The sequence below is a fragment of the Choloepus didactylus genome, chromosome 2 (assembly GCF_015220235.1).
Source record: "Choloepus didactylus isolate mChoDid1 chromosome 2, mChoDid1.pri, whole genome shotgun sequence".
NCBI lineage: Eukaryota > Metazoa > Chordata > Mammalia > Pilosa > Megalonychidae > Choloepus > Choloepus didactylus.
Window position 1 is genome coordinate 63,734,305 of NC_051308.1, and position 27,643 is coordinate 63,761,947.

General features: G+C 34.5%; 1 protein-coding gene across 2 annotated transcripts in view; it reads left to right on the top strand.

Annotated features, from left to right (window-relative positions):
* Positions 1-22,822, top strand: part of ZBTB41 (zinc finger and BTB domain containing 41) — a 58,385-nt gene extending 35,563 nt beyond the window's left edge. For both annotated transcript variants that reach the window (XM_037825103.1, XM_037825104.1), the window contains exon 11: positions 18,086-22,822. In XM_037825103.1, coding sequence (XP_037681031.1) covers positions 18,086-18,738 — 653 coding nt within the window. In that variant the 3' untranslated portion in view covers positions 18,739-22,822. The remainder of the gene's footprint in view (positions 1-18,085) is intronic.
* The last annotated feature ends 4,821 nt before the right edge of the window (positions 22,823-27,643 follow it).

Consider the following 27,643-nt stretch of genomic DNA (forward strand, 5'->3'; position numbering starts at 1 on the left):
AATATTTTTGAATATCATTTTGTAGAATTTGGGGGAAAATTATTTACTATAGAGAATTTACTCAACTTTTAGGTCTCATTTTCCTCTTTTCTTATTGTTTTATGGTTCCCTCTATCTGTTTCACGTTCTGAAGATATTTCTTACTCTTTAGTTATCTCTTTTATTTTTCCCTTTTTTAAAAGAGTAGTTAAAATGTGATCTCATAGTCTTGATTATCAACTTACCACTGTAAATTCTTCCTTTTTTATATAGCCAGTTGTGGTTTATAGGGAGATGTAGTATAATGCCTTGCTTCTGACTTCCAGAAGTCATTATTTTTAAATCTTTCTTTTTTATCCTTGAGTCTACTACCATATCTGAAATAAAGACCATGTTGGATTCTTTCCTGTATGTTGTCTTAGTCCTTGTTTGACTTCACATATAAATTTCTAGCTTCTTTTAAACTTTTTTTTTCTTTTAAGAAATAATCCCATTTGTGCATTTATGGCTGCTTTGTCATATTTCTGTTCTGGAAGAGAAAAGTAATTTATTTCATAAATATAATGGGAAATTACTGGATTTGGACAATTTCAATAGCAAAGAGTTGCATTTGTACATAAAGGATTTTACTATTGATGCCTTGCTGCTGTTAAAAACAAAATTAAACCTTCCATTCAAATGAAAAAGTCATAATTTGCAGGTACATCAGTAGGGATATAAATCAAAGAAACTGTATTATTGCTATTTTCTACATTAGTTATAAGTAGTAATCTAGGAAAACTCATGTCTTGAAAGAGGTAATGAACTTAAAGCAAGGTTATTTTGAGACCAGTGATGATTCAAGAATTGTAAAACTGTAGGAATTTTTCTAGAGAAGACAATAAGGACTGGCTTTATAATTTCATTAAAATTTTTGAAAATATTGGCTTATATAATTGATGAGCCAATGACAATGTGGAATTTCCATCTCTAGATAATCTCACAGTTAGTTGGAATTAGAGACAAGCCTCTTTGCCCATTGAAAATTGAGGAAATTGAGCTCTATTATAGAATAGGACAAAGAACACAGATATTATGAAATGAAAGGGGTAAATCTTCTAAAGCAGGGGTCAGCAAACTTTTTTGAAAAGGGTAAGATATTACTATTATTATTAAATATTTTAGGCTTTGGGAGTTGGTCGCTATCACAACCTCTCAACTCTGCTGTTGGTAGCATAGAAACAGCCATGGAGAATGCATAAAGAAGCATGGCTGAGTTCCAATAAAAAATGTATTTACAAAAACAGGCAGCAGGCTGGATTGGGCTCATAGGCTGTAGGTTACCAAATCCTCGTCTAAAGTCATCAGTAGGCTACCCAGACTGGATGCCATATAGTGACTGTTCCAGAACCGGTCACTATGTTCCCAAATCCATTCCTGAGATTTATAAGTCCAGAAACTCAATTTTATCTGTGCACTGAGTTGTAAGTATTTTGAGGAGTCCTTCATAATCCACTAGAAATAGTTAATCAGAATGTCAGTTTATTAATTCACAGTGATGGATATGCCTTCCAGAAAATGATACATTAATATATACTGGCCAGTATGTTCTTTTTCTGCTATTAAGGAAAAAGAGTTACCAAATTTACTAATCAGGAGAGTTGGCAAATGTAAATAGAGAGTAAAATTAAGTGGTAACTTCATGGAATAGTTTACACAAGCAGTGGCAAAGGTTTTTGAACCATCTTTATACTCAATAGCATTGTACCTATCTGATGAACCGAATAATTTTATTTCCCAGATTATTTTTCTCTTGTCTGGATACACTTCATGCATTATATATACTACTAGATTCTTGTTCTTGGGGTCTTCTTAACTGGACTCCAGACAGAATTTTTCTCTTCTGTTATTACATTCTTTCCCCAGATGAGGTACAATATAAGGGATTGGTTTCAGGTTTGGCCAGGACAATACACTTACTAGCTTCAAATGGATAGATCTAATCAATGTCTAGCACAGGGCTTGCATATAGTAGGTGCTCAGTAAATATTTGTTGAAAGAATGAATTTATCATATTTTCCTGTGACTACCCTTTAGTCTCTATTTTTTTTAAACCACAAAATTAGAAAAATTATTGGAAAATGTTTCTTCTACATTTTCTTCTACAAATGGCTTATTCTTTTCCATCATGTTTTGCAAGTGTAATCCTCAGAGAGTAGTGATTGCATCTGTTCTTCAACAGTTGTCTTATTGAAACATAATACATTCAGTTAAATTGGCATGAAGCTGACAACAAATTTAAGACTTGATTTTAGCCTTGGCTGAATTTTTTATTCAAGGTGAATTTTTTTTGTAAACTATTTTTATTGAAGTATAATACAAAATGCATAAATCCTAATGTACAGCTCAATGAATTTTTACAAATGCATACATCCATGTAACCACCACTCTTATCAAAATATAGAACATTACTACAACTCCAGAACCATCCTTCATACCCCCTTCCAGTCAGTAACCTCTTTGCAAAGATAATTACTATTTTGACATATCATCAAATTACTTTGCCTGTTTAAGTTTCATATAAATAGAATCACACAGTATGTACTCTTTTGTGTTCCCTTTTTTCACTTAATGTTATGTCGATATTGATTCATCCATATTGTTTACATGTAGCAGTAGTTTGTTCCTTTTCTTTTTCCTATGAATAGCTCTTGTTCTCTTTTTTTCTCCCTCCCTGCTCCTTCTTCCATCTCTCCTTCCTCCCTCTTTCCTTCCTTTCCCATTCTACTTAATGAACATTTGCTTTGTATCTGGTTTAGTCTATTATGAATAAATATGCTCTAAACATTCTTATCCATGTCTTTTCATACACATAGGCATTCATTTCGTTTGTGTATATACCTAGCCCTGGGGTTGCTGGCTCATAGCATATGCATATAGCCTACTTTAGTAGATACTACTAATCAGTTTTCCATGGTAATTTATACCAATTTATGCTCCCACCAGTAGTGTATGAGAATTTCAGTTACTCCACATTTTTCACCAGCACTTAGCGTTGTCATTTAAAAAAAAAATTAGCTGTTCTGACAGATATGTAGCACTAACTCAGAGTGACTTTTAATTTGTATCTTTGTGATGAGTAATGATGTTGAGCATCTTTCCAAATGTTTTTTGGCCATGTGGAATATCCACTTTCGTGAAGACCTTTTTATTTGCTCATCTTCTTAAATTTGATGGTCTGCCTTTTCCTAATTGACTTGTTGGAGTTCTTTATATATTCTGAATATGAGTCCATTGTTGGTCATGTATATATTGCAGATATCTTCTCCTGTGCAGTGGCTTGTCTTTTCACTCTAGTAATGGTATCTTTCAATGAAAAGAAGTTCTTAATTTTGAAGTCTACGTATCAGATTTTTTTTTTTTTTTTGAATAGTTTCCTTTTGTATCCTCTAAGAAACTTTTCCCTATCCTAAGGTCATTAATATTTTTTATGTTACCATCTAGAAGGTTTATTTTAACTTTCATATTTAGATCTTTGAGCCTTCTATAAATTATTTTTGTGTTTGGTATGAGGTAGGGTCAAAGTGATTTTTTTTTTTTTCTTTTGCATGTGGTTATCCAGTTGATTTATCAAAAAGATCATCCTTTCCTAACAGCATTTCATTGGCATATTTGTTTAAAATAAGTGATCATATATATGTGGTTTGTTCCTGAATTCTCTATTCTGTTGTATTGGACTATTTGCATATCTTTGCACCAATACTATAACATTTAAATTATTGTAGTCTTATAGTAAGTTTTATATTTGGTAGTGTAACGCTTTCAATTTTGTTCTTTTTCAAGATTACCATTATTACTCTGGTTCCTTTGTGTTTTTATATAAATTTAGACTCAGTTTGTTAATTTCCGCACAGAAAATAACCCAGCTGGAACGTTTATTTGAATTTCATTGAATCTATAGTCAATTTTTCCTGTCTTTACAATTTTGAATTATCCAATCCATGAACACAGTATATCACTCCACTAATTTAAGTCTTTTTAAGATTTTTCTCAAAAGTGCTGGTGTGTTTTTTAGTGTAGATATCTTGCATTATTTTCGTTAGATTTATTCCTTGGTATTGGATGTTTATGGTCAAAACTGTAAATTATATTTCTTAATTTTATTTATTTGTTTCTGATATGTAGAAATACAGTTGTTTTATATATTGACTTTTTATCCAAGTACAAGCTAAATTCTTTTTTTTTTCTTTATTAGGGAAAGTATGGGTTTACAGAGAAATCATGTATAAAATACAGGATTCCCATATACCACCCTATTATTAATACCTTGCACTGCTGTGGAACATTTGTTACAATTGATGAAAGCACATTTTTATAATTGTACTATTAACTATAGTCCATGGTTTAACTTAGTGTGTAGTGCAGTTACATGGATGATTTTTTTGTTTTTAAATTTTGTTATGTTACCATATATGCAGCCTAACATTCCCATCCACCCATCCCCTTTTTTGGCTAAATTATTTTATTAATTTTATTAATTTTCATAGTTTATTTTTGGATTGTCTAAGCATATAAACAAGTCATCAGTGAAAAATGATGATTTTATTTCTACCATTTTAATCCTTTAACTCTTGTTATTTTCTTGCCTTATTGCTTTGGTTGGTAGGGTACTGGATGATGTATTGAGAGTGGATTTCCTTGTCTTATTCCCAATCTCAAAGGAAAAGCTTTTACTATTTTGCAATTATGATGTTTTCTATAGATTTTTCATAGATACTATTTATCATATAAAATTACCATTTATTCCTAGTTTATTTAGAATGTCATGAATGGGTGTTGGATTTTATCAGATATTTTTCTGCATTAAGATGATCATATGACTTTTTTCCTTTATTAATGTGGTAAATTACAATGATTGATTAATTGTTAAGTATTAAACAAACTTTGCATTCCTGGAATAAAGCCATATTGGTCATGATGTATTATCCTGTTTTTTTTTTTAATATTCTTTTTATTGAGATATATTCACATACCATGCAGTCATACAAAACAAATCGTACATTTGATTGTTCACAGTACCATTACATAGTTGTACATTCATCACCAAAATCAATCCCCGACACCCTCATTACCACACACACAAAAATAACCAGAATAATAATTAAAGTGAAAGAGAGCAACTAAAGTAAAAAAGAACACTGGGCGCCCTTGTCTGTCTGTTTGTTTGTTTGTTTCCTTCCCCCACCTTTCCACTCATCCATCCACAAACTAGACAAACGGGAGTGTGATCCCTATGGCCCCGCCAATCCCACTGTCCCCCCTCATAAGCCACATTTTTATACAATTGTCTTCAAGATTCATGGGTTCTGGGTTGTAGTTTGATAGTTTCAGGTATCTACCACCAGCTACCCCAATTCATTAGAACCTAAAAAGTGTTGTCTATATTGCACATAAGAGTGCCCACCAGAGTGACCTCTTGGCTCCTTTTGGAATCTCTCTGCCACTGAAGCTTATTTCATTTCCTTTCACATCCCCCTTTTGGTCAAGAAGATGTTCTCCATCCCATGATGCCGGGTCTACATTCCTCCCCGGGAGTCATATTCCATGTTGCCAGGGAGATTCACTCCCCTGGGTGTCTGATCCCACGTAGAGGGGAGGGCAGTGATTTCACCTGCCAAGTTGGCTTAGCTAGAGAGAGAGGGCCACATCTGAGTAACAAAGAGGCATTTTGTAGGAGGCTCTTAGGCACAATTATAGGGAGGCCTAGCCTCTCCTTTGCAGCAACAGTCTTCCCAAGGGCAAATCCCGTGGTAGAGGGCTCAATCCATCAAACCACCAGTCCCGTATGTCTGTGGGCATGTTAGCAACCATCGAGTAGGGCAGGCCAATACCCCTGCATTCTCCACCAGCTCCTCAACGGGGCTCTGCATATTTTTTCCCTTTTTTTCTGTTTTAAACTTTTTTTTTTTCTAAATCAACTGTATGAAAAATTAAAAAAAATTTTAAAAAAGATTAAAAACAAACATACAATAAAAGAAAATTTCAAATATACCATAACAAGGGAGTAAGAAAAAGACAACTAACCTAAGTTAACTACTTTACTTCCAATGTGTTCCTACTCTACCCCAAGAAAGTAACCTAATATAGCAACATTTCTGTGAACTTGGTCCTACTATACCCATCAGAAATTAACAGACCATAGTCATTCCTGGGCATTCCCAGAATGTTAAATGTACCCATGATAGCTTATCTGTTCTTCTTCGATTATTGTTTCCTCTTCCTTAATTGCTCTCTATCGCTAGTTCCCTTACATTCTACATTATAAACCATTTGTTTTACATTTTTCAAAGTTCACATTAGTGGTAGCATATAATATTTGTCTTTTTGTGCCTGGCTTATTTCGCTCAGCATTATGTCTTCAAGGTTCATCCATGTTGTCATATGTTTCACGAGATCGTTCCTTCTTACTGCCGTGTAGTATTCCATCGTGTGTATATACCACATTTTATTTATCCACTCATCTGTTGAAGGACATTTGGGTTGTTTCCATCTCTTGGCAATTGTGAATAATGCTGCTATGAACATTGGCATGCAGATATCTGTTCATGTCACTGCTTTCCGATCTTCCAGGTATGTACCGAGAAGTGCAATCGCTGGATTGAAGGGTATCTCTATATCTAGTTTTCTAAGAAACTGCCAGACTGACTTCCAGAGGGGCTGAACCATTATACAGTCCAACCAACAATGAATAAGAGTTCCAATTTCTCCACATCCCCTCCAGCATTTGTAGTTTCCTATTTGTTTAATGGCAGCCATTCTAATCGGTGTGAGATGGTATCTCATTGTGGTCTTAATTTGCATCTCTCTAATAGCTAGTGAAGCTGAACATTTTTTCATGTGTTTCTTGGCCATTTGTATTTCCTCTTCAAAGAACTGTCTTTTCATATCTTTTGCCCATTTTATAATTGGGCTGTCTGTACTATCGTCATTGAGTTGCAGGAATTCTTTATATATGCAAGATATCAGTCTTTTGTCAGATGCATGGTTTCCAAACATTTTTTCCCATTGAGTTGGCTGCCTCTTTACCTTTTTGAGAAATTCCTTTGAGGTACAGAAACTTCTAAGCTTGAGGAGTTCCCATTTATCTATTTTTTCTTTTGTTGCTTGTGCTTTGGGTTGGCCACCTAATACAAGGTCTTGAAGATGTTTTCCTACATTATCGTCTAGGAGTTTTATGATACTTTCTTTTATATTGAGATCTTTGGTCCATTTTGAGTTAATTTTTGTGTAGGGGGTGAGGTAGGGGTCCTCTTTCATTCTTTTGGTTATGGATATCCAACTCTCCCAGTCCCATTTGTTGAAAAGATCATTATGACCCAGTTCAGTGACTTTGAGGGCCTTATCAAAGATCAGTCGGCCGTAGATCTGGGGGTCTATCTCTGAATTCTGAATTCGATTCCATTGGTCTATATGTCTGTCTTTGTGTCAGTACCATGCTGTTTTGACAACTGTGGTTTTATAATAAGCTTCAAAGTCAGGGAGTGTAAGTCCTCCCACTTTGTTTTTCTTTTTTAGAGTGTCTTTAGCAATTCGAGGCATCTTCCCTTTCCAAATAAATTTGATAACTAGCTTTTCCAAGTCTGCAGAGTAGGTTGTTGGAATTTTGTTTGGGATTGCATTGAATCTGTAGATGAGTTTGGGTAGAATTGACATCTTAATGACATTTAGCCTTCCTATCCATGAACATGGAATATTTTTCCATCTTTTAAGGTCCCCTTCTATTTCTTTTAGTAGAGTTATGTAGTTTTCTTTGTATAGGTCTTTTACATCTTTGGTTAAGTTTATTCCTAGGTACTTGATTTTTTTAGTTGCTATTGAAAATGGTATCTTTTTCTTGAGTGTCTCTTCAGTTTGTTCATTTCTAGCATATAGAAACATTACTGACTTATGTGCATTAACCTTGTATCCCGCTACTTTGCTAAATTTGTTTATTAGCTCTAGTAGCTGTATGGTTGATTTCTCGGGGTTTTCCAGATATAAGATCATATCATCTGCAAACAATGACAGCTTTACTTCTTCCTTTCCAATTTGGATGCCTTTTATTTCTTTGTCTTGCCGGATTGCCCTGGCTAGCACTTCTAGCACAATGTTGAATAAGAGTCGTGATAGCGGGCATCCTTGTCTTGTTCCTGATCTTAGGGGGAAGGCTTTCAGTCTCTCACCATTGAGTACCATGCTGGCTGTGGGTTTTTCATATATGCTGTTTATCATGTTGAGAAAGTTTCCTTCAATTCCTACCTTTTGAAGCATTTTTATCAAAAACGGATGTTGGATTTTGTCAAATGCTTTTTCAGCATCTATTGAGATGATTATTTGATTTTTCCCTTTCTAATTGTTAATTTGTTGTAATACACTGATTGATTTTCTTATGTTGAACCATCCTTGCATGCCTGGAATGAACCCCACTTGGTCATGGTGTATGATTTTTTTAATGTGTCTTTGGATTCGATTTGCAACTATTTTGTTGAGGATTTTTGGATCTATATTCATTAGGGAGATTGGCTGGTAGTTTTCCTTTTTTGTAGCATCTTTTGCCTGGTTTTGGTTTCAGACTGATGTTAGCTTCATAAAATGAGTTAGGTAGTATTCCATTTTCTTCAGTGTTTTGAAAGAGTTTAAGCAGGATTGGTGTCAATTCTTTTTGGAAAGTTTGGTAGAATTCACCTGTGAAGCCATCTGGCCCTGGGCATTTATTTGTAGGAATCTTTTTGATGACTGATTGGATCTCTTTGCTTGTGATTGGTTGGTTGAGGTCTTCTGTTTCTTCTCTGGTCAGTCTAGGTTGTTCACATGTTTCCCGGAAATTGTCCATTTCCTCTACATTATCCACTTTGTTGCCATACACTTGTTCATAGTATCCTTTTATAATTTTTTTAATTTTCTCGGGATCTGCAGTAATGTCACCTTTCTCATTTATTATTTTGTTTATATGGGTCTTCTCTCTTTTTGATTTTGTCAGTCTAGCTAGGGGCTTGTCAATCTTGTTGATCTTCTCAGAGAACCAACTTTTGGTGTTACTTATCCTCTCTTGGTTTTTTGTTCTCTATGTCATTTATTTCTGCTTTAATCCTTGTTATTTCTTTTCTTCTACTTGGTTTAGGATTGGTTTGCTGTTCATTTTCTAGCTTCTTCAGTTGATCCATTAGTTCTTTGATTTTGGCTCTTTCTTCCTTTTTAATATGTGCGTTTAGTGCTATAAATTTCTCCCTCAGTACTGCTTTTGCTGCATCCCATAGGTTTTGGTATGTTGTGTTCTCATTTTCATTTGTCTCTATATATTTAGCAATTTCTCTTGCTATTTCTTCTTTAACCCACTGATTGTTTAGGGTTGGTCAGAGAATGTGCTTTGAATAATTTCAATCTTTTTAAATTTATTGAACCTTGTTTTATGTCCCAGCATATGATCTATTCTGGAGAAAGTTCCCGTGGGCACTAGAGAAGTATGTGTATCCTGGTGATTTGGGATGTAATGTTCTATATATGTCTGTTAAATCCAATTCATTTATCAGATTGTTTAGGTTTTCAATTTCCTTATTGGTCTTCTGTCTGGTTGATCTATCTATAGGAGAGAGTGATGTGTTGAATTCTCCCACAATTATTGTGGAAACATCAGTTGATTCCTTTAGTTTTGCCAGTGTTTCTCTCATGTATTTTGTAGCACCTTGATTGGGTGCATGAACATTTATGATTGCTATTTCTTCTTGTTGAACTGCCCCTTTTATTAGTATGTAGTGACCTTCTTTGTCTCTCACAACATCCCTGCATTTAAAGTCTATTTTATCTGAGATTAATATTGATACACCTGCTTTCTTTTGGCTGTAGCTGGCATGAAATATTTTTTTCCATCCTTTCACTTTCAGTTTCTTTATGTCCCTGTGTCTAAGATGAGTCTCTTGTATGCAGCATATTGATGGTTCATTTTTTTTGATCCATTCTGCGAATCTATATCTTTTAATTGGTGAGTTTAATCCATTTACATTCAACGTTATAACCGTGAAGGCATTTCTTGAATCAGCCGTCTTATCCTTTGGTTTATGTTAGTCGTATATATTTTTCCCTCTCTCTATTAATATCCTTTAATGTACCTATACCGAATCTCTTTAGTACTGAATCTTTCTCCATGTCTCTCTCTCCTTTCTTTGTTTCTCTGTCTGTAGGGCTCCCTTTAATATCTCCAGTAGGGCAGGTCTCTTGTTAGCAAATTCTCTCAGTATTTGTTTGTCTGTGAAAAATTTAAGCTCTCCCTCAAATTTGAAGGAGAGCTTTGCTGGATAAAGTATTCTTGGTTGGAAATTTTTCTCACTCAGAATTTTAAATATGTCGTGCCACTGCCTTCTTGCCTCCATGGTGGCTGCTGAGTAGTCACTACTTAGTCTTACGCTATTTCCTTTGTATGTGGTGAATTGCTTTTCTCTTGCTGTTTTCAGAACTTGCTCCTTCTCTTCTGTATTTGACAGTGTGATCAGAATATGTCTCGGAGTGGGTTTATTTGGATTTATTCTATTTGGAGTTCTCTGGGCATTTATGATTTGTGTATTTATGGTGTTTAGAAGGTTTGGGAAGTTTTCCCCAACAATTTCTTTGAATACTCTTCCTAGACCTTTACCCTTTTCTTCTCCTTCTGGAACACCAATGAGTCTTATATTTGGACATTTTATATTATCTGTCATATCCTTGAGGTCCATTTTGATTTTATCGATTTTTCACCCCATTCTTTCTTTTGTGCTTTCATTTTCCGTTCTGTCATATTCCAGGTCACTGATTCATTGTTCAACTTCCTCTAGTCTTGTACTATGAGTATCCAGAATCTTTTTAATTTGGTCAGCAGTTTCTTTAACTTCCATAAGATCATCCATTTTTTTATTTAGTCTTGCAATGTCTTCTTTATGCTCTTCTAGGGTCTTCTTGATGTCCTTTATATCCTGTTCCATGCTCTTCTTGATGTCCTTTATATCCCGTGCCATGGTCTCGTCATTCATCTTTAGTTCTTTGATTAGTTGCTCTAGGTACAGTATTTCTTCTGATCTTTTGATTTGGGTGCTTGGGCTTGGGTTATCCATATCATCTGGTTTTTTCATATCCTGTAAAATTTTCTGTTGTTTTTGGCCTCTTGGCATTTGCTTAACTTGGTAGGGTTCTTTTAGGATTTGTAGACCAATTGAAATCCTTATTTCTAATTTGTTAGATCTACAGCTTCGTGGAGTACACTTTCTGTAACTAACCAGCAGGTGGTGTCTGCGAGCCACCTGTTCCCCTCAAGCCAGTTCTCCCCTGCTTTGACTCTGTGGTGACTGGGGGAGTAAGTCTTGTGGGGTCCAATTGGTGTACCAAGCTTGCGTGTATAGTTGGTGTTGCCCGCCCTGTATAAGGGGCATGTGTCTGGGTGGTCAGGGAGGGGAGGCAGCTCTAACAATCAAATCTCCCTGGTGTTCCTGGAGTTTTAAAGCTGCTGCAATAGTCTAATCCTTCAGTTCAGTCCTGCCACAGTTTGTCTCTGCCAGTGACCCACAAGTCCTTGGTATTGGCGTGTGGCCCCTGGGACTTGTGAGTGGGTCGCTCTTCCAGGCCATGCACCCCCTGGTCCTCTGTTGAGGGATGACTGTGCTATGTCACAGGTGAGTGCCGTCCCCCCAGGGTGGTTCTGGGCTGTCGGTCTGTGTAGGGAGGCTCCCAGTCTGCTGAAATGATGTCTGAATGGGGCTTGTTAATTCCCAGTGCTCCACCTTCCCAACTCTGGGACAACCAGCTGAGGGTGCAGGGAAGGCTAATGTTTATGCCCAGTTTTGTGGTGTATGCATGTCATTGTAAGCACTTCTGTCACACTCGGTTGTCTGGGGCAGCTCTGGGCTATGGGGTCGATGGCGGGCAGGAGTGTTTCCTGTCCATCAGGATGATGGCTGTGAGCAGACGCCCCCCTTTTCTTGGGAAGTTTTGGTGTTTAGTGAATTTTCTCAGCCACTGGATTATTGCCTTTTGTCTCAGAGCTCTCAGTTCTGCTCTTGTCTTGACCTGCCCAAATTGCAAGTCTTTGAGGCTTTTCTTTATTGGGCTTCTTAGAGTAATTGTTTTAGAAAAAGAAAAAAAGAAAAAAAAAAAAAGAATAAAAGGGCCCTCCTGGCAGAACTAATGGGTTATTGAAATGCTAAGAGACAAAGCAATTAGGGCTATTAAGGAAAGATCAAGGAGAGATCAGTTTTTCTTTGCGATTTGCAAATGAGCCTCAGGGCCTGAGCTCTGCCCTTCCCCTTTCTATGTTCACCAGAACTTCAAAAAGCCTCCGCTTTTATTTTGGAGTTTTTCGTGCTGTTTTTTGCTATGCCTGTGTCCTCTCTGCTGGGCTGGCTGCTCTCAGATTCTCTGGTGTCTGGTTTCAGTCTATCTATGGTTGGAGTTTGGATCAGTAGAATGAGTTTCTGATAAGAGCTGCCACTGCAGTTCTCCCTTCTCCTTCCCAGCGCTGACAGCCCCTCCTCCCATGGGACTGAGCCTGGCAGGGAGGGGCGCGGGTCCCCTGGCCGCAAAAACTTACAGATTTCGCTGATCTCAGCAGTTCCATATTTTAATGAGTGTTGTATGAAGTATGCCCAAAGTCAGATTGCTCTGCAGTGTCCAGTCCACGCCGTTCCTGGCTTTCTACCTACTTCCCTGGAGGAGTAACTAAAACATACACCTCACCAGTCCACCATCTTGCCTGTATTATCCTGTTTTTATATGTTGAATTCAATTTGCTTATATTTTATTTTGGATTTTTTTGTCTATGTTCATGAGATATCTTGGCCTATATATTTTCCTTGTAATGCTTCTTACAGGTTTTGTTATCATGACTGTGCAGCCATCAAAAAATTATTTGGGAAATAATACTTTTTCAATTATCTGAAGGATTTTGTGTAAAATTGTTTATTATTTCCTCATTTAGTGTTTGGAAGAATTCACCAATAAAGCCCTTGACTTATTTTCTTTGTGGAAAGGTTTTAGCAAGATTCCTTTGTAGTTATACAGCTGGTTTTTAAGGAATTGTATTTAATCTAAAATATCAACTCTATTGGTTAAGTTCAGGATATTGAATTATTTCTCTTTTTAATGGCTATAGATTATTTAATGATAACCTTTCTTCATTCCTGCTATTTGTCTTTTCTTTCTAGGGATCTATTGATTTTATTAATCTTTTCAAAGAAAACCAATAGGTTTTGTTGCTTTTTCTCTATTTTAGATTTTTTTTTTATTTCATTGCTGCTTTTCTCTCTTCTTCATTTTATTTGGTTTACTTTCTTTTTCCTTGCTTCTTATATGAATGCCTACATTATTAAATTTTAGCCTTATTTTTATTATATGAATTATAAAGCCAAAGTTGTCCTCTAAGTACTGCTTTAGTTACATTCCATACTTCAAGTTTCATATTATATATTTTTATTATAGTTAAGTTTAAAATATTTTCTAACATGTATTTTGATTTACTGTTTAATTCATAGTTTATTTAGAACTATACTGCCCAATTCCTAAATATTTGGTGATTTACTAGACATTTTTGTTTTAGTGATGTCTAGTCTAATTCCACTTTTATCAGAGATCATATCCTATTAATCAAATATTCTACATCCTTATCATTTTTTTCTGCTTATTTTATAACTCGCTGAGAGATCTGTGTTAAAATCTCTAACCGTGACTGTAAATTGTCAGTCTCCTTCTAGTTCTTTCATTTTTTGCTTTATATAGTTTGAGACTGTTATTAAAATATATTTATATATCTGTACATATAAGATTGTTAAATTTTTCTGTTGAATGGTCCTTGTTATCATTATAAAATATCTGTCTTTATAATAGATATATTATTTGGATACTGTTTGTATGGTGTGTTTTTCCCCATCAGTTTACTTTCAGTTGTTCTTTGGACTTGCATTAAAATGTGTGTCTTTGGAGTATTTTTTTTTTTATCATCTATGTGGCAATATTTGTCTTTTAATTAGAGTGTTTAGTTCATTTAAATTTCACATGATTTCTCATTTATTTGGGCTTCTGTCTTTCATGGGTGCTATTTGTCTCATCTATTCCTTGATACTTTTTCTCTTGTCTTAACTTTGGAATCATCAAATATTTTTATTGTCCATTTTTCCCTCATTTATCTTATTAGTTATATATTCTCTCATTATTCTTTTAGTGGTTCCCTGTAAATAACAATGTATTCTTAAACTATTAGAGTTTACCTTAAATCAGTTCATCAGTTTCCAGACAGTGCAAAGACCTTGATACTCTTCTCTCCCTCTTACCTATTATGCATTGTATGCATTTTAAGTCAACATATATTATAAACCACATAAGACATTCTTTTGGTTTCAAATAATCAAAATATTTGTTTAGATTTAACTATATATTTTTCCTTTCCTGTTCACTCCTTTATGCAGTACCGTCTTTCATCTGGAATCATTTCCTTCTGTATGAAGAGCATTCTTTGGTATATCTTTTAGTGCAAGTCTGTTGGCACCAGATTCTCTTAGATTTTGTTTGTCTAAAAATGTTTTTTATATTACTTTAATTTATGGGGAATATTTCAGCTGAGTATAGAAGGTATGTTGGCAGTTATTTTCTTTCTGTGCTTTAAATATATCCGTTTCTTCTTTGAGCTTCCATTGCTTTTGTTGAGAACCATACTGTCACTCTTGTTGCTCATTTGAAGTTAATGTCTCTTTTTAACTGGCTGCTTTTTAAGATTTTTTTTCTTTGGCTTTGGTTCTCAGCTGCTTTACTATAATGTACCAAGATGTGTTTTGGTTTTTTGTATTGCTGGAAGTTTGTAACTATGGCTTTAAGTCTTGCTTTTGTTTAGGAATATTCTCAGCCATTTTCTCTTCAAATATTGCTCTTTCCCCATGTTCTCTCAACTTTCTGGGACTCAAATTACATGTATGTCAGACCTTTTTACTTTGTCATATATATCTCTCATGCTCTTTTATGTATTTTCCCATCCTGTTTCTCTGTGTGCTTCCATTTGGATGTTTTCTATTGATCTGTTTTCCATTTCTCTAATTCTTTCCTCCAAGGTATCTAATTTGCTATTAAATCTATTTATTGAATCAGTAATTTCAATTATTTTATTTGTGTGTTCTAGTATTTCCTTTTTTCTATAGATTCCAGCTCTACTGTGAAATTCTCATTTCCTATATCTTTTAACATATTAGTCATTTTCATTATAATGTCCCAGTCTGATAAATGTAATATCTGCTATACCTTTAGGTGTGTCTCTTATCTTTTCTCTCTGTTTTATTGTTTGGTCTTTGATCCTATTTCTTGGCATGCCTGGTAATTTTGGATTGAATGTTAGATTTTGTGACTGAAAAATTGTTGTGGCACTTGAAGATTTGTTCTTTCCCAGATAGACTTAAATTTTTTCTCACAATTAGATAAAATAAGAGATTACTACAATCCTTTGTTATGCCTGGTCTATTTCTGGTTTGCCTTTTCCTCCTAGTTCATCATCATTCTGGGATCCCAAGCATGGTGCTTTTACCAGAGTCCTCTATTTTGGTGAGTCCTGAACTCTAATTTCTGTCTTCACAGTACCTTGGGATTTCTGAAATACTTGCTTAGCTCTTTAGCTTCCCATCCCTTCGTTTCTAGCTGTCTCCACACAGCAAATGTTCATATTAGGAGTTGGCAAATAGAGATATTTTGGTTCATTTCTCTGTTGTTCTTTCCTTTATAAGCTCTTGCCCCCTCAAATCTGTGGCAGTACCAAATTCAAACTTTTGTCTTTCTGCTCCAGTGTGAATTCCACAAGCCCTAGGCTGCTATTTTCTGCCTGGCGTCTACTTCCTCATCCATGAATTTGAAAGTACATTGAGGAGAGAAATTTGTCTAGGACTTACTTCCACACCTTCCTTTGTCTCCAGAATCTTGGCTCCTTGTCCTGGCTGCCTTGGTTGTACTTCAGTGCCTTCAAACAACAGAGATTTTGTTTTGTTTTGTTTTGTTTTTTTCTTTAATCTTTCATCTTTCCCTCTTCTCAAGAAAGAGAGCTGGTATGATATAAGCTACTCTGTCAAGGCTGAAATGGAAGCCTCAAATTACATTTTTCATGTACGAATTTTTTATGTCTGAAAATAACTCATCCAGGGGATATTTTTAATTCTAAAGGCTCAAAGGTTACTCTGAGAAAATGAGAATATTCCTAAACAAAAGCAAGACATAAAGTCATAGTTGCAAACCTCCAGTAATACAAAACAAAACAAAATAAAAACAAACACCAAAACACACAACTAGGTACATTATAGTAAAATACTGCATCTTTTGAGTGTTGTTTTATTTCTATCTACTCTTAGAAAAAAAGACTCATTTCTGTAGGTCCTGGAGGGACATTTCCTTTGTTGCGCTGTTCTCTGATTTATGATCTTGAGATACACCCAACTTGAGTTATTGTTGATTTGTTAACTTAATAGATAATTTTACTACAAAACAGCATCAATTTAGAAAGTATGTTTCTTTAGTCTATATAATTCCTTTTATCAAGTTTATATTATTAATTTCTATTGTTTCTGCCTTGTGTATCTGGAAGCAATCTAGATTTGCTTTTTACATTTAACAAATGCCAGCATTTCCATTGTGGATTTTTGTCTTTTTAAGTTTCTATTGTCTATATTGAATTTCTATAGAAAATGTCTAAAATTATAATAGAAATTTCTCAAAGCAATGTGTCTATCTGGGTCCTAGTTTCCTAAAAGTATTTATTGCACACTTGGACTGTTTGACGATGACTCTGAGTTCAAAAAAATCTATACATTTATAAAAGCTTTTAAAGTGAAGACACTTTTAAAGTGATCATAACTAGTACTGTCACAAAGAACAACACTTAAAGCTGCTATTTTTTGTCTTTAAAAATAAACTCTAACCTTCTTGGTGGTGTTTGTAATGTTAGTGTTTTTATTTTTCAAAAACAATCAGAGAACACACCTTTCATTGGCAAATATGGATGCCAGGGATTCATAGCAAGAACTTTATAGTTCTTGTATTTTTTAAGTGTAAATTTTTTTTTCCTTCCGAAACACTCTTCTATGAGGTTTTTCATCTAATCTCTGACTGTAGGAATTCAATTGTAAACTTAAATATCTGATGCAGGGTTTTATGTACAGTTAGAAATACTTCCCTTTCAGAAAAGTTAACCCTTAGTACAATAAATTATATTCTGTCTTCCTCTGTAGTGACATCAGTATTGATGTTATTCCAGAAACAAGTAGAAAATTTACTAGTACCAGGAACCCAGTCTATAAAAATTTTCCATAAAGGGGATGTAAAGTTCCAGTGGGCCACAAAATATTAAACAATAATACTCAACAGAAAATTATTTGATGTTGTTGTTTCAACTTGAACATGGAGACAGGAAGGAAGATAATTAAAATAACAAAGCCTCATTTCCATTTTCGAAGTCAACAATGGCAGGTCCTCTTCCTGATGTGGCCTCTCTTTGACCTATTCTTCGTCCATAAGCCACTTTTTGACTAGTGATTAGATTGGGCCCACCTGGATAATCCACAGTTATCACCACATTTCAGGGTCCCTAACCATAATCACATTTGCAAAGTCTCTTTTACCTTGTAAAGTAACATATTCACAGCTTCCAGGGATGATTAGGGGTTGCCATTATTCTAATGGCTAACCTAGGAACTTAAAATGCTTCATACATTAAACACACACACACATACAAGTACATTGTGAGAAGCTGATTTGGGAGGAACTGAAAACTGGTCCAGCTTCCTCATTCTTTCCCTGATCAACTCTCCTTATTTTGACCTCAGGCTAGAGATAAGTATCACCGTTTCTCATTATGATCCAAAGAACCAGGCTAATCAGAGTGCTTTTTATCCTTTTTGGAGGAGTGGAAATTAGATGTTTGAGTTTAAAAAAACCTTTCGAGGTGGCTGTAGTGGGAATAAAAGCAAGCAATAATAATAATAGCCTAGATTTATTAATCACTTATGATATGCCAGGCACTCAGCACTATTACTTCATTTCGCTACTTAAAATCATTGTTTTAACAAGTGAGTGCATTTTACACTTAATTTCATTTTTGTCCACACAGGTGAAAAACCATACAAGTGTCAAATTTGCAATCAATCTTTTAGAATTAAGAAAACTTTAACAAAACACCTGGTTATTCATTCTGATGCCCGACCTTTCAACTGTCAGCACTGTAATGCAACATTTAAGCGGAAAGACAAGCTGAAATACCACATTGACCATGTCCATGGTATAAAATCTCCTGATGAGCCTTTCAGTACTTCTGAGGAAAAACTTGTATCCTTGCCAGTGGAGTACTCATCTGATGACAAAATCTTTCAAACAGAAACAAAACAATATATGGATCAGCCCAAAGTTTATCAATCAGAAGCCAAAACTATGTTGCAGAATGTATCTGCTGAAGTATGTGTTCCAGTAACACTGGTTCCAGTTCAGATGCCTGACACTCAGAGTGACCTTGTGCAGCACAACACGCTTCCACCATCATCTCATGAGATCCTTCCACCACAGCCACAATCAACTGATTATCCACGAGCTACTGACTTAGCTTTTCTGGAAAAATATACTCTCACTCCTCAACCTGCAAATATAGTTCATCCAGTCCAACCTGAACAAATGCTAGATCCTAGAGAACAGTCTTATCTTGGAACATTACTAGGACTTGATAACACTACCGCTGTACAAAATATTTCTAATAATGAACAACATTCATGAGTAAATCTAAACATTCCACAGACTTTTTTGATAGTTATATACTAATGGCAGCCAAGAACTGATGACTTTTCAATTAGTAGGGCTGCTCTTTTTTCATTTTCTCTAGCTTCTCAAGTCCTCAGAAGAGTTTCAAATTCAGAAAAATATGTATCTCTGTTTACTTAACATGAATATTTGGACACATTTTGCGGCATAATAATATTTGAAGTGAACATTTTTATGATTTTAAAATATTTAGTGTCAATTTTTATTGTTTTCTCAAACTTTCAAATTATTAGCTGCTGACATGATTTTTTTTTTTTTTAAATCATCAGTGGAAACTTTTATTCTTCTTTAATCTCATTCTTTTATCCCTTCCCTGTCTTCCAAACAAGTTTAAGGACCATGTAGCTTTTAAGAAGAAATATAAGAGTATACTGATAATTGCAACTGTTCTTTACTCTAATATAAGATTTATTATTATTTCATCCAGATTTTTTTAATTGAAATTAGGAATTTGAGTTTATAAGAAAGTCTTGGATATTTCTGTCCTGTTTTTCCATCTGTCCATAATTTCAGGTTATTATCCTTTGGACAAACTCAAAGCCAGAGAGTTAAAGCAACTAAAATGAGCCTGTTAAATGAAATTCATGGTTGAAATAATTATCCAGATAATTGGTTCTTGCCTGTGCTTCAATGATGATGAATAAGAAATGCAAACATAAATCTAGACATTAAATTATTTCAAATTATATAAGTTGAAAATATGTTAAAAGAAAAATATGACATTTTTAATTAGATGTCTTTCAAGGTAAGTTCGTCTTTTGTATTATGCCATGTATTTCCCAGAACATTAACAATATATCCCAGCAAGTATCTCCATCTTACTAAGGGGGCGGGGGTCAATTATAACTAACTAATGAGGTTTAATTAAAGAAGTGACTTCTGGTTTCATTTACTTTTCAACTCTGGGAAACAGAACCTAGATATTTCATGTAGTTAGAAAATGTGCCAAACAAATTATAAAATTAATTACTAACTCAACTAAATGATTTCTAATGGAACCAGTACTTGTATACAGGTTTACATATAATCCAGATTTTTATTTTTGCATTTCACATAAACCTAATATCTTCAGTTATCTTTGATTTTTATTTTTGTATGAGACAACAGTTGAGGATTTGGTAAAAGGAGATAGCAGTTACAGGAAAACCTCATTTGAAATTAATTGAGGGAAAAGTAAGTGAAAATTATAAGAGACTTTAAATACCTGCACTTTCAATATTTTCAAGTCAATTTAATCTTAAACTAGGATGATGTTTCCTTGTAGAGTTGCCTGATAGATTAGGGTAGGCCAGGATGATTTATTTTTAGCATGTCATCTGTATGTACACTACTGGAAAATAGCAGTTTAAAAGTTTTCCCTTTCAGTCTTGTTTACACTTCTAATTGCTTTAAGCACTTTCTTTGTGTAAACTGTAAAGTTGGCCCAGCTCTTGTGAAAAAATCACAAATAAAATAATGAACTTTTAATAAATAAAATTTAGCCACTTAATAATGGAGAAAATTATTTGCTGAAGCACTTAACAAATGGAGGTACTTTACAGGAAAATTGAGGCAGTTAACCAAAGTAGCTCACATAATCAAACCAATCTGAGTTTTGCCTCATTTATCAGGGTTTGGTGTAATTATTCTAGGCCCAGTAGATATAACTAATGTATTAATTCTTCTTCTTTTCAGTATTTTTATTTACTTTTGTGTAAAACTATTATATCTGGGATACTGACATGATTGAGCTTGACTATATGAGGTACTATTAGTCTGTTTGTCTTTCAAATTGACTTTTAAAAATACATGTCTTTGTGATTTTTATCATAAAGGCTGATGAGATTTTTTAAAAATCTTATAGTGAAAAGAAAGCATACCTAAAAATGTTCCCTGCCTTACATATAAACCAATGTAGGAAAGATTGGATTTCTAAAGAGGCAAATGGTATGTGTATATTGGGTGGCAGAAAAAGAGGGTATTGCATTTTCACATTGAAAAGAATACTTTCCTTTTGAAGGTATTTACATTAGGGTTCTTTTAATAATAATATCCTAATGCTTTAATGTACGATTTGATTTGTAGGAATTGGTTTACATGGAACTTTCTGAAATACATCTCTTATGTAAAGTGAAATACATTTGTATTTAGTTATTATTGTATGTAACTTAAAGTTGAATAGTGGTTTACTGTTTTATACAATGCTTTCACATATGTTGTCTCATTTGAACCTCATAAGCAGCTCTGAAATAGAAAGGACATGCTGTGTTCCTATTTTAGAGATGAAGAATCTGAGGTTAAGATAAGGGACTCAATTAAACTCACATGGTCAATAATTGAAAGTGCAAGAAAATTAGCATTAACGAGTGCTTACTATGTGTCAAGCACTACATTCTCTAATTTAAACAGTCTTGGAGGTAGGTCATACAATTCTTATGAAGAAATGGTCTCAGAGGGGGACCAAAAATATCTGCTGCCTCTAATTCCAAAACTATAGAAAATTTTAAATTTATGAAAACCTCATGGATTTGGGCAAACTGAATGTATGTAAGTTTTGAAGTTGGCACAACAAAACATGAATTGAGGCCTGCTCCTCTTAGTTGACTTTTTTTAACGTTTGCTTTAGAGTATTTTGGACAAGTTTCCATTAACTCTAAAATCCATTATTTCTGTAACTATACTTAAAGTTTGAATCTTGAAATTAAGTTTAGCCTCATTCAGAATTTTTTATTTTATGAGCATAATTTATTATTTAAATTAATTTTTAGCTGATAGCAGTTAGCACTTCATCTGTAAATTGAATAATTTATGAAGTACAGACATTTGTTAACCTAATCAGTTTTTACTTAAATGCACCAAAGATTTTTAGTAGATAATAAATAGATCAAAATAATTTAAATTCTTTGTTGTGTGAATAAATGCTTGTCCAAAGAAGCACAGTTCAAGTCCTAGGGTTATGGATTTTAAAAAAGAAATTGTTAGTTTGAATACTGAGACTAGGTGTTAAGTGTTTGTGTTTATATGTATAAAAATAAGAGCAGAAGAAAATACTCTGGGAATTGTCATACTGACAAACAGTTTATAAGTAAAATTACTCAGTTTTCCTCAGTTTAGTTGAGTGTTATCTTTTAAATAGACACTATTAAATGCTAAAAATTCTTATTTTTTACAATACACTATTAATTTTTGCCTTAGAATTTTTTTTTTTTAAGTCAAGTTGAGGTTATTTTTGTAAGAAACACCACCTATTTTTTTGCAGCCTAAAAATACCATTTAAGGTTAGAGTTTGTTCCTCACTCCAGCAAAATTTAACCAACAACTGTAAATGCCATGGTCATTGCATACTTTCAAGTAATTTAGACCTTTATTGCTGGGGAGAAGAGGAGGAATAATATTAGGGTTTTAAACTGGTGCTTTATTAAGTGACTTCTTTTAAGTGATGGTAGGTCATGAAATAGGTACACTAATAATTTTCTATCAAATTTTAAAAGTGTCAAAACAGCTTTGTAGGGTGACTGTAAACTGTTAGTTAAGGGGTAATACGTAATTAAATACCATTCATTGCTTTTCACTCTATAATGCAAACAAATTAAAAAACACAAACTGGTATGTTTATAAGCTTGAGTTTTCTTCCTACCATATCTCTTTTATGTATCATTGATGAAAAGTCAGATTTGGGGCATTAGCTATTTGATAGTGTCCTTTTATGCCCATTCTTTTCTTGATTAAATATTTTGTGCCTTTTCAATGGGTTGTAGTTACAGTTGATTCTACTGGCTAGATTGTACTGGTTAATAAATGATGTTTTGTTATTGTTATGCGTCTTAAGTTTGTGTTGCCTGCTGGACAGGCAGTGATTTTTTTTTTTTTTTTTTTTTAGGTTGCTGTATGTTTATATAGGGAAACTGGCACTAAGAATTAGTATGAATATTTGTTTTTATGATTTGTGCATCATAATTTTTATCTCTACTGTGGCCTTTATAGTTACTGTGAAGCCACTCTTGGGCCTGACTTTAGAGACTTACTAGAGGAATCTGATAAATAAAATAAAATAAGAGTAGTGTGTCTGCCTTTCTGTCTTTCTCTCTGAACCCCTGCCCTTTTTTTTTTTTTTTTTATGTTACCAGTTACTGCAACCACACAGCTCTGTGCTGAATGGCTTCTTATTTCACTTTGCCTAAAACTGAACAAGAGGTTAAGAGTTTGAGATGAGATTCTCATTAGGAACAGCAACATCCCAACCAACATATAACTTGAGTTGGCAAACTCAGGAAAAATTAAGACTTTTAAACAAAGTTATATTTGGATTATTCTATAATTCAGTGCCAAATTTAAAATGACTAAAAATGGATTTTTTAATATGGAACAAGTTGCATTTTTAAACCTTAAAATACTATTATGTGAAATGTTACTTGCTATTAGAGTGATGATGGATAATGTGAGAATACTTATTATCAATTTCTGGGAATTATATCTTATCCCTTTTGTTTGCACATTTCTCTCTTGGTGTGGTATGTAGTAGTTTTTGGGGGGTTCCCCCTTATTTCTTCTAACATTATTTCTGCTTAAAGATTCTTTTACCCTAGACTATTAGCATGCTTTCTGCTCTTCCTCTTTGGAAGCAGCATTAATAAGATAGAAGTAATAGGATTAGGCTGTGTGGAAGAAGAAAGAAAGTAAGTTTTGGTTAAGAGAAAATGTTTTTGTTTTTTTTTTCCACTCTTCATGCTTCAATTTGATGTGTAATGATCTTAAGGCTGTGGCTAATGGAAACCCCCGATTTCAATTTAGTCTCTCCAGCCATTTATATAAAGAGAAGTTAAGGATCATGTTTAGAGCATTAGAGGTTATACAGAAATTGAGATAACCTCTTTTTAACTTTTTCAAATTATTGGATAGAGAAGTAATTCAGTGCTTGCATTACTGTTGAAGATTCTAGGATATTTCTTGAATGAAGAGCACGTACATATCTCATTGTTATTGCACCTTTGATATTCCTGCTTGCTCTGAAGTTGGACAATGTACTGTGGTATAATTGCAAAATTCTTATTTCTTCCAGTAATTGGACTCTTTTTATCCCTATAGATAAAACTGTATTACAATTGAGTGTGGCTGCCAAAAAACGAGTACCAAGGTGGACATTTTGCATTTAGCTGCTCTACGTTGTTTATTAAATGTTCATATTAAAGGGATTTATAATGTACATTAAAGTGAAGGTGTTTGATCTCAGTTTTCAGTTTAAAAATCATAATTTTTGTTTTTTTATTAAATATACTTTTAAAGGCAATTACAAAGAAAAAACCTAAAATATCAAAAGTCATCATTTTGTCCATTGTGTGTAAAGTATCTTGTGAGTTTTATAGCTATTTAGGTTGTCTCATGTTTCTTAAGTACAACTGTCTTTATAGAAAAATTCAGTTCTCTGTGAAGAATAGGAAGTGTATTGTATACTGAACTATAGTCCTTTGTGTTATTTTGATATTTAAAATAAATGTAAAGTTCTTTGGTCTTAATAAAAGCATATCCAGGTCTTATTGAATTACATTTTCACAGCATGGAAATGTAGTACTCTGCATGCATGCCTCCTTAAAAATTGAATGCAAAGATCATGAATAAATGGAAAACCAAGTATCTTGGGGGCACATTTATTTATATTTTATTTGTTTCTTATAATCTAGGTATTATTTTGAAATACTTTATATATTAAATGTATTAAGCTATTTAATATTTTTTATGTGGCTAACTAATATATTTTCAAATGTTAATAGTGACTATTATTGCTTCAAGAAGTTTTTTATGCTATTTTTTATTTTTTTTGGAGAGAAATCTGAAGTGTAGCCAGTCTGTTGATCGGTTATTAGTATAATAGTGAGAGCAGCCACTTTAACCTCTTCCCTTTCTATTCTGAGACCCATGATTCTGGCCAAGGGAGGTACAGTTGCTGGTTTAATGGTACTCTATAGGACAATAATCCAACTTTGCAAGGTATTGTCTCTCATCTGGCATTATAACTGAGCCCTCAACAGGCCATTCTCTATTCTGTCAAGGCAGCTATTTCTGAATGTTGGAAGGTCAGTAAATTCTGTGGGCATGAGCCCATTTCTGCAAAATGAGTCTTCTGATTGGAGGCAGTATTGTACAAGTTACTTAGGTATTTATTGCTATGTAACAAGTTACCCAAAACTAGAGTAGTTTGTAGTCTAGACAAACATTTATTACATCACAGTTTCTGTAGGTCAGGAATCCAGGAGTGGCTTAGCTGGGTGGTTCTAGCTCAGGGTCTCTCATGAGGTTGCAGTCAAGCTGTTACTCAGGGCTGTAATCTCTAGAGGTGCAATTTGGGAAGGATAATCTTCCAAGCTCACTCACATGACTGCTGGCTTAAGTTCCTTGCCACATGGCTCCTCTACAGGGTTGCCTAGTGATATGACATCTGCCTCCCCCACGCCTCCAGGAAAGCAAGAGAGTGAGAGAGCATTCCCAAGATGGAAGTTACAGTTTTTAAATAATCTAATCGTGGAAGTGATATTGTATCACTTCCATATTATTTTTGCCAGAAGTGAGTCACTAAGTCCAACCGACATTCAAGACAAATTAAGCATCCCCTCTTGAAAAGAGGAGTACAGAATATTTGTGGGCATATTTTGAAAGCCATCACAGATTCACTAAGTTCCATATATAGTGGGGTAGGTATAGCAATCTGTATTCAGAAAATGCATCTATCCCAGAGATGCAAAATATTGCACCTTCTATGATGAAAGCGTTTAATGTATTAATCAAGCTGCCATAGGTAGCTGGCTGTCCTACTGGGGAATGGAGTCATTTTTGGAATTCAGCACTGGCCTATGTTGTTGGCAGGTTGGGCACTCAGCTGTGACATATCAGATAGCCTTGGTGTGGGGGAGACCATGTTTGAGCCCAATCATAGCTTCCATCACTGCTGTCCTGGTCACTTGGTAAATGGACTCACTTGATCAAACAATGCTTAGGAAAGAGGCTGACATCCACAGGATAGGTCTTTGTTTACCTGATAATTGAGCTTCTCTGCCATGTATGCTTTCTGATAGGCATTTACAAAGGACACAAATTTCTGAACTTTCCATAACTATCTTAAGAGGTGCATTCACATACCTCTCCTCCTCCAGACCTACTTGTCACTAATTTTCTATTTTGTTTTTTCCAAAGCTTTGATCAGCTGACCAACCTGTTAGCGTTGCCCATGGATCAACAGGGAGCTTTACCTTAGGACAGACCTACTTCCTTTTAAATCAACTACCATATGTACCATCCAAAATTCTGCTCACTGAGAGGATTTCCTTTCACCTCCATCTTTTAGATCCACCCCTGAAAGAAGGCTGTAGTGCAGCATTGTTCTCATCTGGCCTATTGTACAGAACCATCCATAAACCATGCTTTTTTCTTTTTCTGTAAATAGTGATAAGAACTCCTCAATTTACCACAAGTGTAGATTGAGAGACAAGCAGCATGGAAGGAAGAGATATTATAGGAATCTGAGTCAACTGTTTGTGTTCTTGAATATCCTGAGCATGCTCAAGCCTGGTCTTATATGCCACTTTTGTTATATAACAGCTCTTTGGATTAGATTAGGTGTCAGCAAACTTGTTTGTAAAAGGTCAGATAGTAAATATTTTAGGCTTTGCAGGTCTTAGGATTTATGTTACAACTACTCTACAATTCTACCATTGTAGTGCGAAGCAGGTATAGGCAGTATATAAATGAAAGGGTTTATCTGTTCCAATAAAACTTTACAAAAAATATAGGCAGTGATATATGACAGATAGATAAATAGATGATGGATGATGTTGGAATGATACATCAAATGTGCAAAATGTTAAAAGTTAGTGGATATGGGTATCTGGGGGGGGGGGTATGTTGGATTTCCCCATTTGGGTTTTTGTATTATTTTTTCAACTGTCGTGTACGTTTGAAAGTATTTCAAAATAAAAATTTTTAAAAAGCAAAAAACAAAAACAACAACAACAAAAAACAGGCAGTGAACCAGATTTGGCTCAAAGGCCATAGTTTGCTGATACCTCGATTATAAAATAGTTGCTGTTGGGTACTTTGGCTCACACAAACTTATTATCCTATGATCTGCATTAAGTCTCCACCATGATCTAGTAGCAAAACTGGGAACTGCTTTTTTTTTGTTTGTTTGTTTGTTTGTTTGTTTTAATTGAATTCAGTTTTATTGAAATACATTCACACACCATACAATCATCCATAGTATACAATCAACTGTTCACAGTATGATAACATAGTTATGCGTTCATCACCACAATCTATCTCTGAACATTTTCCTTACATCAGAAAGAACCAGAACAAGAATAAAAAATAAAAGTGAAAAAAGAACACCCAAGTCATCCCCCCATCCCACCCCATTTGTCCTTTAGTTTTTATTCCCATTTTTCTACTCATCCATACACTAGACAAAGGGGGTGTGATCCACAAGGTCTTCACAATCACACTGTCACCCCTTGTAATCTACATTATTCTATAATTGTCTTCAGGAGTCCAGACTGCTGGGTTGGAGTTTGGTAGTTTCAGGTATTTACTTCTAGCTATTCCAATACATTAAAACCTAAGACATGTTATCTATATAGTGCATAAGAATGTCCACCAGAGTGACCTCTCGACTCCATTTGAAATCTCTCAGACACTGAAACTATTTCATCTCATTTTGCATCCCCCTTTTGGTCAAGAAGATACCCTCAGTCCCACGATGCCGGGTCCAGATTCATCCCCGGGAGTCATATTCTGCATTGCCAGGGAGATTTACACCCCTGGAGTCGGGTCCCACGTAGGGGGGAGGGCAGTGAGTTCACCTGTCGAGGTGGCTCAGTTAGAGAGAGAGGGCCAC